This window comes from Gambusia affinis, linkage group LG08 (assembly GCF_019740435.1).
Source record: "Gambusia affinis linkage group LG08, SWU_Gaff_1.0, whole genome shotgun sequence".
In the NCBI taxonomy this organism is placed as follows: Eukaryota; Metazoa; Chordata; class Actinopteri; order Cyprinodontiformes; family Poeciliidae; genus Gambusia; species Gambusia affinis.
In genome coordinates, this window is record NC_057875.1 from 3,867,355 (window position 1) to 3,885,856 (window position 18,502).

At 38.1% G+C, this 18,502-nt stretch overlaps 1 protein-coding gene across 1 annotated transcript; it reads left to right on the forward strand.

The window, feature by feature from the left end:
• The first annotated feature begins 306 nt into the window (after positions 1-306).
• Positions 307-17,683, forward strand: aars1 (alanyl-tRNA synthetase 1). The gene is made up of 20 exons (XM_044125841.1): positions 307-433; positions 2,513-2,670; positions 2,751-2,939; positions 3,023-3,168; positions 3,520-3,711; positions 3,967-4,111; positions 4,703-4,848; positions 5,677-5,785; positions 5,965-6,115; positions 7,019-7,143; positions 7,874-8,018; positions 8,089-8,267; positions 8,870-8,983; positions 9,062-9,268; positions 11,056-11,240; positions 13,237-13,345; positions 14,086-14,199; positions 14,270-14,476; positions 15,716-15,829; positions 16,935-17,683. The coding sequence occupies exons 2-20, from the start codon at positions 2,527-2,529 to the stop codon at positions 17,112-17,114; spliced, it is 2,901 nt and encodes a 966-aa protein (XP_043981776.1). The 5' UTR covers positions 307-433; positions 2,513-2,526; the 3' UTR covers positions 17,115-17,683.
• Positions 17,684-18,502: the final 819 nt, after the last annotated feature.

The following is an 18,502-nucleotide window of genomic DNA, read 5'->3' on the forward strand; positions in this document are numbered from 1 at the left end:
GGCACGGGGATGATTAGCAAGGAAGAAAATATTTTTTTTAAAAAACCCTATCAACTATAATACACGTGTAAATAAAATAATTAAATCAAAACTATGAGTTAAAAAATTGTGTTTAGAAAATAAAGTAAGCTATAAATAAATAAATCAAAGCTGATTCAGGAGTAAGGTGCCGACGTTGACACCTGCGTCTCCTCCATTGCATCAGCCGTGCCGCTGAAGTTTGTACCACTGATGTGGCGGGGTTGGCTAAAACGGACAGCGGCATTGTCCAATGGGAATCATGTACTGCTGACGTAGCGCTACCCTCAGACCAATCAGCGGTCTTCATGGGCGTATTCGTTGGATTCAGGCTTCCCTTTTGGCCGAGCAGCGTGGATCAAGGCGGTGATTCTGGGAGCAGAAACCGATTCATTCTGTGATAACAGCGACTTCTGTGAGTATTATCACGAACCTCTGTGTAAATACACGGCAATAACCAGTTTGTCTGCACAGGTTACCTGTGATACATGTGCTCCGAATTATTGAATTTAGCCTGGAAAAATAGTTAGCCCTTCAAGGCTAACTAACATGTTAGCTTGCTAACGTCAGGTCAGCTTGTTTCTCTTCGGCTAAGAGTGAAAAAACAAACAGTTAAACCAGTTTAGTGACATTTTTTCTATTCATGTTGTCGTGTAAATACAGTTTATGTGTTCTATTATTAGTTTATATTTCTGTCCAGAGAATTAAAACACTTTACTGTCTTGAAAATATCACAAATAAGCTTAGAAAGCAGATTTGATAAACCAATCACCCCCATTTATTACTTCAGCAGCTCTGCAGCATGTTTGTTTATTCAAAGCCAGAAAGAAATTAGATACTGTACAATTTCAGGTGATTTCTTTACACTTCATAAGACAAAACTAAATGTACTAAAATACGGAAATGATATAATTTGGAAATTAGTGGGATGAAGAAAAACGTATTTTCTCCCAACATTCCGATTCCTTTGTAAGTTGTATCGCTGCTTCCATTTACAGCTTGGTATGATCATAAAATCCTACTTTATGTAAACCTCACAACATGTTTTTGCAGTACAAAGAGGTGCGGCAAACTTTTATAAAACTAATGGACAATATAATAAATGTAATATCATAGGAAGTATTTAGCCCTGTTGATAATTGAGACACTATTTGGCTGATTCTGAGTGATTATTCCCAAGAATCTATTATCTGACACAGTATCTACACCAACAGCATTTATATTTATTAGCAGGTCAAATCCCCGATGTGCTCCGTCAAGCTACATCCTGCAGTAAACCACAGTGGGGTTGATATTTCCATCCCATCATAAACAGACCCTGTAGTCAGGACAGGGACAGCAGGCTGTTTTCCACCCGACCCGTTTGGGCCCCGCAGAGCAGATGAGACTTCCTGTGAGGGTTCCTGGTTTTCCACAGATTGTCTGCTGGATTATTCATCTCTGCACCGTTTTAACGCCACACAGCGTGATTTATGCTGAAGCTACACTTGGATAGCCACAATTCTTTTTATTCACTGTGGAAAAAGCCAAAACATTTGATATATGAGTTAATTTTTTTATCTAATTGGATAAAAATAAAACATAAATCATCTTGTTTTACTTTAGTTTCTGATGCATTTTGCAAAAACCTTATATTAAATACTTTTTAATTCACAACTGTGCTGTGTGAAAATGTAGTGAATTTAAAGGTGTGGTTTGTACGCTGCTGAATGAAGGGTGCAGCTAATTGCATTGTTAAAACTCGGCTGTCGACGCCAAAAGGAAAAAGATAATTTTTTATTCTACATTCTCCTGATTGTTGTTTGGAAAATAAGTTCTGTGAAAAGGCCACAACTGTTTTTTATGTCCCTGACATGGAAGAACATGAAGCTGCCTTAAAATCCTCGTCTGAGATTCCTTCTTGAAAGGGACAGATTTATGCAAAATTCACATTTTACACATTTTACATTTGGGTCTTTACTGGCTCTGTAAACAATTTAAGCACTTAAAAAAACCCAGACATTTTTTGGCAATAATTTATTTTTTTTTGGTGCCATTTCAAAGATCTCCTGATTGTTGAGTCACATTTGATGTGCACTGTGCCATTACCTAGCAACCCTAGTCAAGCCTAGCCCGTTACCTAGCAACCCAAGCTGAGCTCCAGCATGTTTGGACAGCTGGTTTTACTGCTACTGGAAAAAACAAGTGTTTTGTTGTGGACTTACCATCCAGAAACCTCTTGCTGCATTCTTATTGGTTTTGCAGGAGGCTCTATTAATGCTTTTCAGATATGTATTCATGCATCTGTTTGAAGCCTCTTTTTGTGTGTGAATGCAAAACTATTTGGATTTAAAGTGGCAAAACTGCCTACAAAACCTCATTCTGAAAGGAGCTCAAAGTAGGCAGAAGTGAGCAGAATGAAATCTTCTTGTCTAAGAATCATTTTGTGCAAAAATATAATGAACATGTTTTGTATAGACCATTTACCTTGTTTCCTTCCTTTTTCGTTCTTCAGAAAGCTGATTCAGAATGGATTCGTCTTTGAGTGCAGCTCAAATTCGGCAAAAGTTTATAAACTTTTTCATCCGTTATGAGCACCAGTACGTTCACTCCTCGTCCACCATTCCTCTGGACGATCCCACGCTGCTGTTCGCCAATGCTGGCATGAACCAGGTAGAAGCCGGGAGATTTCCAACCTTTTCTTTAGATTATCATTAAACTGAAAGGAGATACTGTTCATGTTTTTTTGATAGTTTAAGCCGATCTTCCTGAACACCATCGACCCGTCTCATCCCATGGCCAAACTGCGGCGCGCAGCCAACACTCAGAAATGCATCCGCGCCGGAGGAAAACACAACGACCTGGACGACGTCGGGAAAGATGTCTACCACCACACCTTCTTTGAGATGCTGGGGTCCTGGTCCTTCGGGGACTACTTTAAGGTACGGATGCTTTGTTTAGTCTGTCAGAAATGAGACAAACTGAAGATGCAAAGTCCTCGACGATTTCCTCTTTCTGCCCTCAGCAACTGGCCTGTAAGATGGCTCTGGAGCTGCTGACTGAGGAGTTCGGGATTCCCATCGATCGGCTGTATGTCACCTACTTTGGGGGAAACGCCGACGCAGGCCTGGAGCCCGACCTGGAGTGCAAACAGATCTGGATGGATCTGGGGTGAGTCTGACTTTAACTTGCTGTGATGCGAGGCTTTCCCCTCTAACTAACGAAATTAAATGGAAATGTCAAAATTCACACTGAAATATAAAGATAGAACCCTAAAAAACATATTGGACAGTTTATCAGCAACAAAAAAGTTGATTTGTTGGGGGTTAGTTGCATTTTAAGTGGAGTTGATACCAAAATAAAGATGGCGGGACCATCCCAGAACAAGAAGGAGAAACAGTCCAAACAGAGTCTGTTGTGGGATTCAAAATGCGCTGTATGCGGTTCTGTTCAGAAATATAAACACAGTCCTTGGGTTTCACCTTAATGATAAATCCATTTTGTTTTGCGATGGTGCCGCAGTGTGGACGAGGCTCGGATCCTCCCGGGAAGCATGAAGGATAACTTCTGGGAGATGGGAGACACCGGCCCCTGCGGGCCCTGCAGTGAGATCCATTACGACCGGATCGGAGGGAGGGACGCGTCTCACCTGGTGAACATGGACGACCCCAACGTGCTGGAGATCTGGAACCTGGTGTTCATCCAGTTCAACAGGTAGGTCCGGTCAGACGCACCGAGCTGCTGGGTTCGTGCTATAAATGATTAAAAATGCTTGAATTTCAATTTGGTATTTTAAAGGTTTGGAAAGTCCTGGAAAGTGGTTGATTTTCAAACTGCAATCTAATGTTTGCTAGAAACCTCAATAAAAAGACAGACAATTTATTTTTTTTTTCTCATCTGAAGGTTAGTCAGACCAAACTTTTCTTGTTTTAGGTCTGTTAGAATCACTAAAATTATTTCTATTTGCAGAGAGTCGGAGACGGAGCTGAAGCCTCTACCGAAGAAGAGCATCGACACTGGGATGGGTCTGGAGCGCCTCGTCTCCGTCCTCCAGAACAAAATGTCCAACTACGACACCGACCTCTTCGTCCCGTATTTTGAGGCCATCCAGAAGGTACGAGAAAACACCCGGATTATTCCTCACCGAAGACAAACTGCAACTTTAACAAACATCAGAGGACTTCACTCACAAAAACCAGGATGTGTGAAAACTGATTTTAGGTTTTAAAAGATACAAAATGACTTTCCTACAGAAAGAAAAGAGCTAAACCTGTTGCAGTAACCAATTAATCAATTAATGGCACTATAAACTAAAATGTAATTTCCATTATAATGATTAATATTTTTTGAAGAACAATTTTGTTTACATACATAAAATAATAACAGAACAATAAATAAGTTCAAAATAAGAACAAAAACAACCAAAGCAGGAATGAAGCAATTATGGTCCTTTCATTTTCTTCTTTTATTGGATATTTAAAATATCTTCTAGTGCTTTTTACGTAACTAAAGTTTATTAAATTTTAAGAGAGCAAACATGCATTATTATGCCATTATCACTATATTACTTGTGATAATGTAATATATTATCACAATAATGTGTCGTTAGCTAAATATTGCCGTTCTGGGACAACAATTTGTTCAGGAATGTGTTTTTGACAGCAGATTGTTCTGCAGAATCAATTGGAAATGATTTTTTCCTCAGGGTACGGGGGCTCGACCTTACACCGGTAAAGTTGGCGCTGATGATGTTGACGGCATCGACATGGCGTACCGCGTCCTCGCCGACCACGCCCGCACCATCACCATCTCTCTGTCGGACGGCGGACGGCCCGACAACACGGGCAGAGGGTGCGTGGGAACCATTTTTTAAAAATTTAACTCGATTCAAATCAGAACTTTAACAGATACCAGTGATTTAAAAAAAATAAAGAAAAAACCGATTAATTTACAGAATTATCTATAATCTATATACCTTAAACACTTTCACCATGTTCCATCTAGAGGTGCACCGATCCACTTTTTTCAAATTTGATACCAATATCTGAGGTTCAGTATCGGCCGATGCCGATCCGATACAGAAAAACATTATTGAATTGACTTAAAACATTTCTTTTTAATTAAACAAAGACAAAAATGTACTGAATTACAAATGTATTTGAGAACTCTACAGCTCACTTAAATACACCGATGGCGTCACAAACTTGGTCAAACATGTAAAAACAACTTTAATTTGGTCAGTCAGTGCAGTTAGGAGAATAACAGCCAGTGCAAAATAAATAATAAAGAAACAGAGGAAAACAATAGGTTGACTACCTATCAAAAGTAAAAATAAACTGTAACAAACCTTCTTCCGAAAGGTTCAAAAAGTGCAGTTAGAACAACTAAATATAATGTAAATTAATAATAAAGCATAGAATTAGACTGAGTAGATTTGCCACATTGTCACCGATACCAATCTAAAAAAAATGTTCAATATTGAGACCAATACAGATATAAATATCTGATTAAAGCTCTGATTAAAAAGATCCATTTTTATTTACAAAGACGCATTTTTTCCATCATACACAACAACTGTTTCCACTCAGTTGTTGACCTAGAATCGACAATAGTTTGTAGAGTGTTTTAATTGTTTATTGCTGCACCTTTTGACCTTCCTCTCTGCGGGTTTCTGTCCAGCTACGTGTTGAGGAGGATCCTGCGTCGTGCGGTTCGTTATTCCCATGAGAAGCTGGGCGCTCAGAGGGGATTCTTCGCCTCTCTGGTGGATGTGGTGGTCGATTCTCTAGTAAGAGTTTCATCTCATTTCTTTTTTTAATCTTGTTTTATATATTAAATAAACATTGTACAGAGGTAGGTGGAAAATAATGGACTTGCTCAGCTGAAATCAACACCGTGTGCCCGTCTGTCTTTCTTTTCTTTTTTTACTTTGCAATAATTTGCGTTGAATTTGCTATAAATCTGCAGGGCGAAGCTTTCCCAGAGTTGAGGAAAGACCCAGAAATGGTGAAGGATGTCATAAACGAGGAGGAGACGCAGTTCCTCAAAACGCTCAGCAGAGGGCGTCGCATCCTGGACAGGAAGATCATGAGCCTGGGAGACTGCAAGACGATCCCGGGTGAGTGAATTTAGTGAAAACTTGGATTTTTCTGTCCTGTTTCTCCTTTTTTTATTATGTGGAAATTTTTAAACATCTGGAGGATTTTACCGATTAAGACTTAATATTTGGGAAATCTTTTTTATTTTTCACTAATCCACTCCCTGAGTGGTTTGGAGTGATGTCACCACACCCAGAGCCGCCATCTTGTTTCTGTTTATTTGGACTTTGAATTGAGACAAGATATAGTGGTTTGGGTAAGACATTTAAATGTTTCATAAGAAGAATGAAGTTATAATATTACAAGAATACAGTCTTAGTAATATGGCAATAAAGTCAAAATAATGCAAGTATAAAGTCCAGAATAAAGCTTAAGAAGAGTTGGGAGAAGTTTATGAGAAATCCACCACAAAGAAAACCAACTATCCAAGCTTTTCTCTTATTAAAACAACTTTTTTCTCATAATTTTTATAATTTTGTCTTTTTCTTTGAATATTATGATTATGTTCTTGTAATTAAACAAAGATTCTGGTAGCCTGGCCCTGATAGTTTGTTGTGCAACTCTCAGAAGGGATCATCAAAATAAAAGCCACTTTTTGCAAATATTTTCTGTTGTTTGTTATTAAGAAAGTGAGAGAAAAAGTTGATTAAAATCAGATCTGGTTTGAAAAAAGAATGGGAGGTTTTATTTTACATCCATATCGACCAGTTAAAGTTTAAACCCAGCGCCGCTGGAACGGGCCGAACCTCAACCCTCCTCTCTTATTGAGTGTTTCAGTCAGTTGTTACACATTGAGAAGAGGTCGTAACATTGATTACAAGATGCAAACATTCATAATTCTTTCATAATCCAGGTAATAACACAACAGTAGCTTCAGGTGTGCTCGTCTCCTGATGCTTTAACCGGCCGCCACGTTTCCCCAGGTGACACAGCATGGCTGCTGTACGACACGTACGGCTTCCCTCTGGACCTGACCTCGCTCATCGCCGAGGAGAAGGGCATGGCGGTGAACCTGGCTGCATTCGAGGAGGAGAAAAAAGCTGCACAGGTGAGAAGGAAGCAGAAATAAAAAATAATCAACTTACACACAATTATCCGTTTATTAAATTAAAATCGGTTCCAATTAAACTAATGACGTCCGCGCAGTCGTTCTCCTACGGTTGGAGTTCAGCCGCCGTATTTTTACTCAAGTTAAAAGAAATTACGCAAGTAACAGTAAAAAAATATTTGGTAAAAATTAAATTAGAAATCATTTCATGTTTAAAAATGATCAAATATTATCGGATGATAATCGGATATTATCAGATGGACCAAAAATAAAACATTTTGGTATTTTAAAGATGAAATTGACAATAATTCATACAAGTAACAAAAGATGACAAAATCAGGCAGAAAAAGCTTTTTCTAAATCAGTTTCTTTAAATAAAACACAAATGAAACTTTACCAAAATCTGCAGGTGTGAGTCTGATTCCAGTGGATTTCTGGTTAAAACTTGTTTGTTTTTCACTCAGTTGGCAGAAAATCCAGAAATGTTGCCAAAGTAAGAGTAGAAATAGTCGACAATAGAATTACTCAAATAAAAGCAAAAAGTACAAAAAATACTCCTAAAAGTAATTTTTTTCAAAAATGTTACTCAAGTAAATGTAACTAGTTACTACCCAACTCTGGATTTAAACCCTCTGGAGCGAATGATTTGTTTTGTCTTTGTGCTCCGACTCTCTGCCTGGTTATTCTGTCAGTTTCCAGTTCAAACCTGTAACCTGTCGTGTTTTTTCAGCTGAAGTCTCAGGGCAAAGGAGCTGGAGGCGAGGACCACATCATGCTGGACATCTACGCCATCGAGGAGTTGAGGAACCAGCAGGTTCCGGCCACAGACGACTCTCCCAAATACAGATACACCTCCGAGGAGAACGGGAGCTACGGTTGGTGACGCTCCGGCTGCGCCGCGCTCCGCCTGCGTTCACAGACGCTGACGGTTTCTGTCGTCTTCAGAGTTTCGGCCGACCTCCGCCACGGTGCTGGCTCTGCGGCGGGACCGCGCCTTCTGCCAGGAGGTGACCACGGGCCAGGAGTGCGGCGTGCTGCTGGACCAGACGTCCTTCTACGCGGAGCAGGGCGGCCAGACGTTCGACGAGGGGTACATGCTGCGGGAGGACGACAGCTCTGAGGATGTAGGTGCCACAAACGTTAAACAAGTTAAACACGGACCGTTCATTATGCTGGGAATATTTGGCTTAAAAATAACATTTCAGATATTTTTTATACCAGTTTAATACATTTTTCACTTTCTTTTCTAAAAACGAAACTACGAAATAAATATTTTCAAAAAGTGTTGGAGTATTTGGGCTGAACTACAACAACAAATTTTGCTGGACGATAAATTGTCCCAGAATTTATCGCGATAAAACTTCACACATCTTCATTTACAAACAAGCTTTCCTTTATTTTTAATAAATTTTATTTTAAAGGGTAGAAATGGCAGAAATAAAATGATGGTTCTTTAAAAAACACTTTTTCTCGAGGAGGTCTTTATTGAAAACTGTCTTGTTTTTTTTCGGGGGTCGTGTAACTTTTGCAGCTCTAAACGACTTTTTTAGCTGAAAGTTTTTGAAAAAAATTTTATGCAGGCAGAAGTTTTATTTGACAGAAAATAGTCAGGTTCTGATCTCTGACCCGTCAATCCAAATGAAACTATATTTTCACATAGAGAAGCAGTAATGGTTCTGGTTCTGACCACAGGTTTGCTGTGTTTATTTTTTCTGTTTCTCTGTAGCGGATGGAGTTCACCGTGAAGAACACGCAGGTTCGGGGCGGTTACGTCCTCCACATCGGAACCGTCTACGGAACCCTGAAAGTCGGAGACCGGGTCACGCTGCACATCGACGAGGTGGAAAATCTTAGTTTTATCATTCGCTCCGACTTCTCCATCTCTGCAGCTAAAAACGACAAACATTCGTGTTTCCAGGCTCGCAGGCGGCCCATCATGAGCAACCACACGGCCACGCACATCTTAAACTTCGCTCTGCGCAGCGTTTTGGGCGAGGCGGACCAGAGGGGCTCCCTGGTCGCTCCGGATCGCCTGCGCTTCGACTTCACAGCTAAAGGAGCTCTGAGCACCGCAGAGATCCGCCGGACCGAGGAGATCGCTTGTGCCATGATAAAAGATGCAAAGGTTGGTGGAATCATTCAAATTCAAGCTTAATAATAATGCTTTGATTTTTGTAATGTTGCTTTTCTTTAAAATCTAAGTTAAAATAATCTAAACCGGGGATTAGTCATGATGAATCGATTATTGAAATAATCGTAAACTAATTTATTAATCAATTAGTTTTTAACTTCATTTGATGGAAGAACAGTGAGAGAAGTAATTAAGCCAAAACTGTACAAAAATATAAACATTTTGCATTTAAGATGAAAAATCTTCTTTGTGTGTTTTACTCAAAACTCCTCCAATAGCAGGTTTAGCTTCACCTGGTTCAAATTATGTACAAAAATAAAATAAAATCTCCTTTTGAGCACCTTTTTATATCCAATTATTAATAAAAAAATAAAAATAAACAGATTAGAAGATAGTACTTTTTCTAATATTGTGTAAAAAAAAGACTCAATTGGTTAAAAGAAAATTTAGCAGATTTATAATCCGATTTATCCATTACTATAATCGTTAGTTTAGGTTGGATAAATTAGACTAAGCATAAGAAAAACAAAATACAAACTGTATGTGGCGACTTAAATAAGTTGGGTTGGTTTAAATTTTAGATTAGATTTAGATTAGATAAAGTAAATCTGGTCAATTTAAGAAATTGACAAAATTAAGTTGGACTACGTTGACAAAAATCTAGTTAGAGCTATATAAACTGCATTTTATGGAACTAAATTGGGGCAAAAATGTTTGTTCTAACAAAAAACAAATGACAAAACTATATAAAAAATATACTTTTCAGTTTCAGATCTGTTTTGTTTTTGTTTTTTTCAGCTTGAAAATTCTAATTATGTAATTATGAAGGACGTCTGTCACTAAGACGCATCGTAATCAGAACTACTGGTCCATCCACACAGATTTATCCACAGCAGTTTTAGTCAATGCTCCACAAAACGCCGTCGCTTCTTTAGTTGTTATAATTCAGTGTTAAAAAGTTGTAAATTTGTGTCTTAAATTAAGGCCTTAAAATGTCTTGAATTCATGAATGTAGCCTTAAATGTGGCTAACTTATTCACGAATCTTGAATTTTGTTGTGTCAAGACTATTTAACCTCATTATTCCATGTAGGTTTTTTCTCACCTGCTCTTTCTATCTCGGACATCTGCACTCACTGAGTCACAGTCTCAAGGCCTTAGGTTAAGGCTAACAGTAACTAGCTGCTAATACTTGCTAGCTAGCTAGTTAGCCAGAGAACCATATGCCATGTGAGAAACACAAAAATAATTCCCACAGCCACAAACAGACCCCAGACATTTCACCATTTTGGTCTCCTGAATGTCTTTTGTACATCTCTGTTGTGTTAAAAGTCTTAAATTTTATTCATAAAGGTCTTTTAAAAGTCTTAAATTTTATTCATAAAGGTCTTTTAAAAGTCTTAAATTTTATTCATAAAGGTCTTTTAAAAGTCTTAAATTTTATTGAACTTTAAAATCCATCCATAAACGGCACCATCTGTTATTATTTCAGTAAGCAGAGCGTCACTGTGCAACATCAACGTTGTTCTTCTGCGCATTGGCGTCGCTTTGGGGTTGGAAATGGTTCGCATTTAATTAGTACAATGAACAGCGCAAAAAAAAATTACAACATCTGAATTGAGCATCTAGATTTGCTGTGTGAATATGAAAGTCCAAAACGAACCCTCTGACGTTCTGTAGACAGGTTTCTTTAATCAAACTGGATCACGAATAGGAAAAACGGAGTCAATAGTTTTAAAATTGTAATTTTGTGATGAGATTTGACCGCTGGTCGCTCTGCAGCCGGTGTACGCCATGGAGGCCCCGCTGGCTGAGGCCAAGGCCATCCAGGGTCTGCGCGCCGTGTTCGATGAGACCTACCCCGACCCGGTCCGAGTCGTCTCCATCGGCATCCCGGTCCAGGAGCTGCTCGACGACCCCAACAGTCCCGCCGGGTCCCTCACCTCCATCGAGTTCTGCGGCGGAACGTGAGTAGAGAGCATGATTGGGTTCGATTAATAATTCACAATTTACATACAGAGAAATATGGAAAAACATGGCAGGGGCTTCAACAATAAATACAAAACAAAAATGACCAATTACAAATAGAATCAGACTAAATATAAGGATCATGTTAGTTTTTGTAATATTTCTGTTTTGTTGTGGTGTTTGTCTTGTCTTACGAGGGATTGGGTTGTTTTGTATTCTTGGTAAATAACACTTGTTCCTGTGTCAAAATTCATAAATAAAAATGAAAAAAATATTCAATAACCTGCAGCATCCAGATGTTTTCACAGCTTTTTTTAGTTCAGTTTCCTTAATACTGTAAAAAGGCTGAAGATAATAAAAATTTACTATCGTACATTTGAAATTTGTCAACTATAATAATAATAATGTGTTAATATTCATACCATAAAAACAAAAAGTAAGATAAAATTATTTTATAATTTCTAAATGACCAGTTGTTTCTAGAAACTCAGTTGGGATTAATTGTTTTAATATATTCCATCATTTATTAACAAATCTGGGTAGTAACTAGCTACATTTACTCAATTACATTTACTTAACCAACTCTATTAAGAGTATTTTTACTTTGCTGTACTTTTTTCTTTTACTGGAATAAAATATTTGGGTACTTTACTCGTCTCTAAGTATTGATGAAATTCTCAGTTTAAAGATGACGTGTCTCATTTTGACGTTTCTGACGATTTTTCCACAGTAAATCAATAAATAAATTTTTCCAATAGAAAATAGTTTTGTTTTCACAAGTAGAAGGAAGACAAGCTTTACATCTTCCTGACAGCAGGTGGCGGCGTTGTTCCATTTTATGGTGATCAAGTTGAACGTCAAAAATGATTCAAACATTTCAACCTGCAAATTACAGAAAACCAGGAGATCATAACTTCCCACTGCCAGCCAACCTGAATAAAATCTACATCTACAGTAACTCTTTCATTAAAAGAGCTACAGCTACATTTAATTTTCTTTAGTATCAATAAAGTGTTTTTGAATTTGAAAACTTCAATACTTCCAACAAAAAAAAAAAACAGCAATGAAGCAAGAATGCACAAGAAATTAAGGGTTAAAAGTAAGTAAACTCCAAAAATACAAAAATCATCAGATAAATTTGGCAGTAGAGCTCAATGATTAATTGTTTTAATTGTGATCAATTGATTTTTGTCAACTAATTTATTCCTTGACTGGAGTATAGAGACTCAAAACAAAACCATGAGCTGAAAAAACTGCATATGTAGAGAAATAATAAAGCCACAACTGTATTAAAAAATACAAACATTTTGTATTTCAGATGAGAAAAGACGATTCTTTGTAAACATGTTTCACTCACAGCTCCTCAAGTTTCAGCTACACCTGGTTCAGATTCTGTAAAATAAATATAAATCCACTGGCAGAAAATGAGCATCAGAAATAATAACTTGTATTTTAGTTTTTCTTTCTTTTATTCACTAATTAGTTTATGTAAAACAAACATTACAGACTTTAAAAAAGAGGTTTAGGTAAGAACAAATAACATAAAAAACAAACCAAAACAAAGGTTTACATCCAGAATATAACCAAATGGTGTCACGACAGAAACATAAAAAATGTTCTAACATTTATGGGTTTGAATAAACTCTTTACTTTTAATCTGATTTGCATCTTTATTTTCCGATTCCCTAATATTCATTGATTAACGTAGAGTCACGGATATTTTGGGTCAGAAAGAAAGTAAATAAGATGAAGAATTAAAGATGTTGCATGTTTTTTCTCAGCTTCTCCAACTTTCTGAGGCCCCCACAGCGCCCCCTTGTGGCCCCCACAGTCAGTTTCTTTAAAAGCTGACGATTGCTGCTGTTTTTCTGTTATCAAAGTATTAAATTCCTGCTGTCGCTCTGAATCTGCCGCCTCTCCTTCTTGCTGCTGCTGCTTTCTGCTCTGTTATCTGCAGCTCGCTCAGTAATGCGCCGCTGTCTCTGTTATCTGCAGCCATCTGCAGAACTCGGGTCACGCTGCGCCGTTCGTCATCGTTTCAGAGGAGGCCATCGCTAAAGGCATCCGCCGCATCGTCGCCGTGACGGGAGCTGAAGCCCAGAAGGTCTGAGACTCACACAATGCAAATTTAAAATATAAAAACAATAATGCACTTATTATATCGTCACCTTCCTTTTTCTCCTTTGCCTAAATTATGGAGAAACGAGTTCATGATTTTTTTTAGTCTGTCTGTTTTCTGCAAAAATTATTTATTTAACTTAAAAAATCTTTTAGGAAAAAAGAGTTGGTGATTTTATTTTATTTTTTTTACCTAAATCATTGTTGATTTTTGTCCTTTTTTTGAGTGGGGGCTAATAAAATTTTTAGGAGAAAAAATTTACGTGATTTATTATTTTTTTCCTAAATCATTATTGATTTTTGTCCTTTTTTTCGTCAACAATTTAACAGCAAAAAGTGTTTTTGAATTGAAAATGTTGCTTATTTTGTCAATTTTTATTTAGTCTTCAGTCAAAAGGAGATCAATTAATTAAAGATCCTGCAATGAAGTCAATTTTAAATTTGTACTTGGGTACAACTAATATAATTATATTCTTATTTCGGTTGCTGATTGGCAAATTGTTTCTGGATTTAACAACTAAAGAATTGAACACAAAAGTAGGATAAAAGTCTAATTTTTAAGTTTTGCTGGTGAAACTTTAATGAGATTGAAATTGGAGTTGAAAGGAAAAGTGTTTCCGACCCTGAAGACATTTTATTTTATTGTCTTTGATCTTCCTCCATGGATTTTGCTTTGTTCTTGTTTTTTCTCCTCCTTTGACTCTTTCCCTCCTCGTTTTCCTGCAGGCCCATCGGAAAGCCGACGCCCTGCGTCTGTCCCTGTCCGCTCTGGGAGACAAAGTGAAGCAGCAGACGTGCCCGAACAAAGACGTGCAGAAAGAAATCGCCGATATGACCGAGGTGGGCGGAGTCTCTGCGCTTCAGAGCCGCTCTTTGCGTTTCCGTTTTAATGTTTCGGTGTCGCCTGCAGTCTATAGGCACGGCCCTGATCTCTCAGTGGCAGAAGGACGAGATGAGGGAGACGCTGAAGGCTCTGAAGAAGACCATGGACGATCTGGACCGCAGCTACAAGGCCGACATCCAGAAGAGAGTCCTGGAGAAGACGAAGGAGGAGATCGAGAACAAGCCCAACCAGCCGCTCCTCATCATGGAAATGGAAACCGGAGCCTCAGCGAAGGCAAGAGGCTGGATTTTATCACGCCTGGGGTTCATAAAATACTTAAAATTACATGAAGTTCGATTTGGTGTTTTTAGGGTTTGAGAACGGTCTGATCCCTCTATAGACAGGTTGCAGCCTTGCCTTGCTGGAGGGTGAAAAGCTGCTCGCTAACTGACTAGCATTGATTTTAGCTGTTAAGTTCACAACATGAATCTTAAATGTATAAAAGAAAAACGGACTCAATGCTTTACTATTAATTGTCATCTAGAAGACAAGGTCAGGAAAAAGTTTTAATTAAAAAGAATATAACAAAGGACAGAGAAGTAGTTCAGTTATGCTAGCTTGACTATGACAAACGTAACATGTACATGTGCTGTGGAATTCTTTGTTTCAGTTCAGTTATGAAATAAAATAAGACGACCTAAACACCAACTCTGACAAATAATTATTGGAGCAGGTGCTTCAGTTAGCTGATCTACCACCAAAGTGTTAGCCTAGCTAAAAGCAGTGGTAGCTAATCTGCCACCACAGTGTTAGCCTAGCTAATAGCAGTGGTAGCTAATCGACCACCACAGTGTTAGCCTAGCTAATAGCAGTGGTAGCTAATCGACCACCACAGTGTTAGCCTAGCTAATAGCAGTGGTAGCTAATCGACCACCACAGTGTTAGCCTAGCTAATAGCAGTGGTAGCTAATCGACCACCACAGTGTTAGCCTAGCTAATAGCAGTGGTAGCTAATCGACCACCACAGTGTTAGCCTAGCTAATAGCAGTGGTAGCTAATCTACCACCACAGTGTTAGCCTAGCTAAAAGCAGTGGTAGCTAATCTACCACCAGAGTGTTAGCCTAGCTAATAGCAGTGGTAGCTAATCTGCCACAGCAGTCGCTTATTAATAATTGCAAAATAAATATCAAACTTGAAAACATAAAACTATCAGACTGAATGTTCGGTTCTTTGAAACGTTTGAGTGTTTGTTTTTTTGGGGGGGGGAGGTTTGTCCTGATGCATATAATGGCGTTGTCAGTTGCTACGGCAACAAGTCAGCGTACTGTGTAACGTACAGAGAGAAAGAGAGAAAAAAAGTGGTTTTGAGTTCTTTTATGGTTTTTCTGCGTTATTTTTCCCTTTGCTGTGGCGCACTGCACTGAATTAATAATACCTACATCTGCAGGTTTTATTTTATTTAACGAATTGTTACACTAACTAAACATGGCAGCGCATGACATCCAACATTTTATTTTTATTTTTTATTTCAGGCTCTAAATGAGTCGCTGAAGCTGCTGAAGAGCCAGTCGCCGCAGACTGCCGCCATGTTGTTCACGGTTGACCCTGATGCTGGTAAAATCACCTGTCTGTGTCAGGTTCCTCAGGTATGACACTCATGCATACAAGTCATTCTTTACATCTGTGCATTTTTCCACAATAAATAACTTACTTACTTACTTACTTACTTACTTACTTAAAGGTGGATTTTTAGGCTATTTGGCATCAGATAAACAGGATTGCATGATGCCAAAGATAAAAGTTTGACATATGGACCAACAATTTTTAGTTTTCCAAAGAGTTAGTAACTAACAAATTGCTTTTATCTATTTTCCTACCAAATCTAAATTTAGTTTAGATTAATTTAGTTCATCTTAGTTTTGTTTAGAATCCATAAACTCACCCAGGTAGTCAAGGTTGGTCTATCTTAACATTTATTGTTTCTTAGTTGATGTTGATTCATGCTAATTCACTTTAGCACATGTGAAGCTACATTATGTTTTTTTTTGTAATCTTTACTTTTTTAGCTTGCCTTAATTTACCTCATACCTTTTATTTATTTAGCTTTGCTAAAATTATCTTAGCCTCACGTTAGCCTATTTAACTTATAGTTTAGCTTAGCTTATTGTAGCCTTACTAAAACTGCTTAATTTGGTTCATTAGATTATTTTTTTGTTCTAGCTAAATTTATATTACTTTTGCTTACAGGTAGTTATCTAATTTAATGTTGTTAAATGTGGTGTAGCCTATCCTTGCTAAATCTACCTTTGGTTAAAAAGTTTTGTTTGACCTATCTTAGTTTTCTATATCTTGTCTCAGGTTAGTCAGCGTTACTTTTGTCATCTTAATAAAATTTTAGTTTGATTTTTTTCTATATAGGCTTCATTTAGCTTAGCTTGCTATCTTAACCTTTGTTATCTAATTTTAGCTTGTTTGTATTTGTTTAGATTAGTTCAGCTCAAATTAAGCTAATGTATCATGACCTTACATTAGCTTAATTTTTATTAGCATAGTTTAGCCTATTTATGCTTGTTTTGCTAATGTTAACTTAGCATGTCCATGTCCCTGTGCAAACAGTTTTATAGAAAATCCATGGAAACCTGAAAGCTGCTTTAGAAATGTTGATCGCAGACACTTTGAAACATTTCAGGAATGTTTTGATTTTGTTTTTGAACTGTTCTCCCACTGAATCCCTTCCCTCTTCTTCTGCAGGACGTGGCAAACCGTGGCCTGAAGGCCAGCGAGTGGGTTCAGGAATTGTGCCCTCTGCTGGACGGAAAAGGTGGCGGCAAAGACATGTCGGCACAGGCGACGGGCAGAAACACGCAGTGCCTGCAGGAGGCGCTACAGCTGGCTAATGAGTTCGCTCGACTCAAACTGGGAGAAAACTGAAGGGAAATACTCCATCTTTGTTTTCCTCTCGTTTTTTTTCTTCCCCCTGTAGGTCAGACAGAAAACTAAACCACCGGATGACCAGCAGAAAATGAGCCACTTGTATTTATTGAGTCTGGATGTAGCTTGAATATGAAGCATCTTCTCATGCACTTTTACCTGGAAGGGATGCGTTCGCTACTTCATTGCATGTTTAAGTGAGAAGGGAAAAGAAATGCTAGCGTTAGCATCTTGCTAGCTCCATGCAGCTGAGGGAAAATAACTAAAATTACTTCAGCTCCTGATAATCCGCCCATTCTAATACTTCCTCCTTTTGAGTCTTTACACCATTGACAAGTTTTGGGTTTATTCTGTGTATCATCTGAAGCTTAATCTGATCCAAACCAGGTAGAAACTGGTTTAACATTTAAAAAAACATTTTTTTTAATGATTTTGCTGTAAAATGATTAATGATGTCTGTGTAAAATGATGTCTGTGTAAACTCCCCACTGACATTTAGAGTTTCTAGTCATCGTTGCTGCTTGGTGTCGATTATGATGGAATAAATCTGCCTGCCTGGCGAAAGCGTCCACTTCCTGTGCGATTCATTTCAGATCCGTCGATGTGAAGGTCGGCTTCGGATCGCCGAGCAAAAACCAAAAACCGTTTGAACTTTAATAAGATGGACGGCAGTTAATGAGCCGCCAGCCTCTCCTGATGCAGAGCATCAAATGATCTCAGGATGGCGACTCATTTCCTGCTCAGAAACTCACTTCCTTCATCACTTGATTAGGTCCTTATTTCCTTCTGTCCTTTTTTCTCCCTTGTTTTCTTAAATTCTTTTATTTTCTTCCTTGTCTCATACTTCCTTTGTCTTTCCTTCGTTGATTATCTTTGTCTTCCCTTGTGTGCTTCCTTATATCCTACTTCCTTCCCTTCTGTTTGTGTCCTTTTTGTCTACTTCCCTCCTTGTTTCCATCCTTTCTTGTTTAATTCATTCCTTGTACCTTCCTCTGTTGTCTTTGTTCCTCTATTCCTTGTCTATTTCATTCTTTTCTTCCTGTTTTAATTCCTTGTCTGTTTTCTTTATACTATTACTCTCTTTTTGTTTCCTACTTCCCTTCATGTCCTTCCTTCCATATTTCATTCCTTCCTTCCTTTTTAACATTTGAATTCCTTCCTTATACCTTTGCTCTTGTCTTTTGTGTCCTTCCTTCCTTGTTAATTTCCTTCCTTGTACCCTTCCTGTCTCTTTGTCTTTTCCTCCTTGTGTCCTTCCTTCCTTTGTTATTTCTTGTATCCTACTTCCGTCTTTGTCCTTCATCCTTTTTTTCTCCTCATTTTAAACTTAAAACCTGCTCATTATTTACATATCAGCCACAAATTTGTTTTGTTTTTAATATTTTATA

What these genes read in the sequence shown, in the direction of transcription:
- aars1 (XM_044125841.1), top strand. Translation starts at nt 2,527, where the DNA reads ATGGATTCGTCTTTGAGTGCAGCTCAAATTCGGCAAAAGTTTATAAAC. An exon ending in CCAATGCTGGCATGAACCAG is followed by an intron (nt 2,671 to 2,750) that starts GTAGAAGCCGGG and finishes TTTTTTTGATAG; the next exon opens with TTTAAGCCGATCTTCCTGAA. An exon ending in CCATGATAAAAGATGCAAAG is followed by an intron (nt 9,269 to 11,055) that starts GTTGGTGGAATC and finishes GTCGCTCTGCAG; the next exon opens with CCGGTGTACGCCATGGAGGC.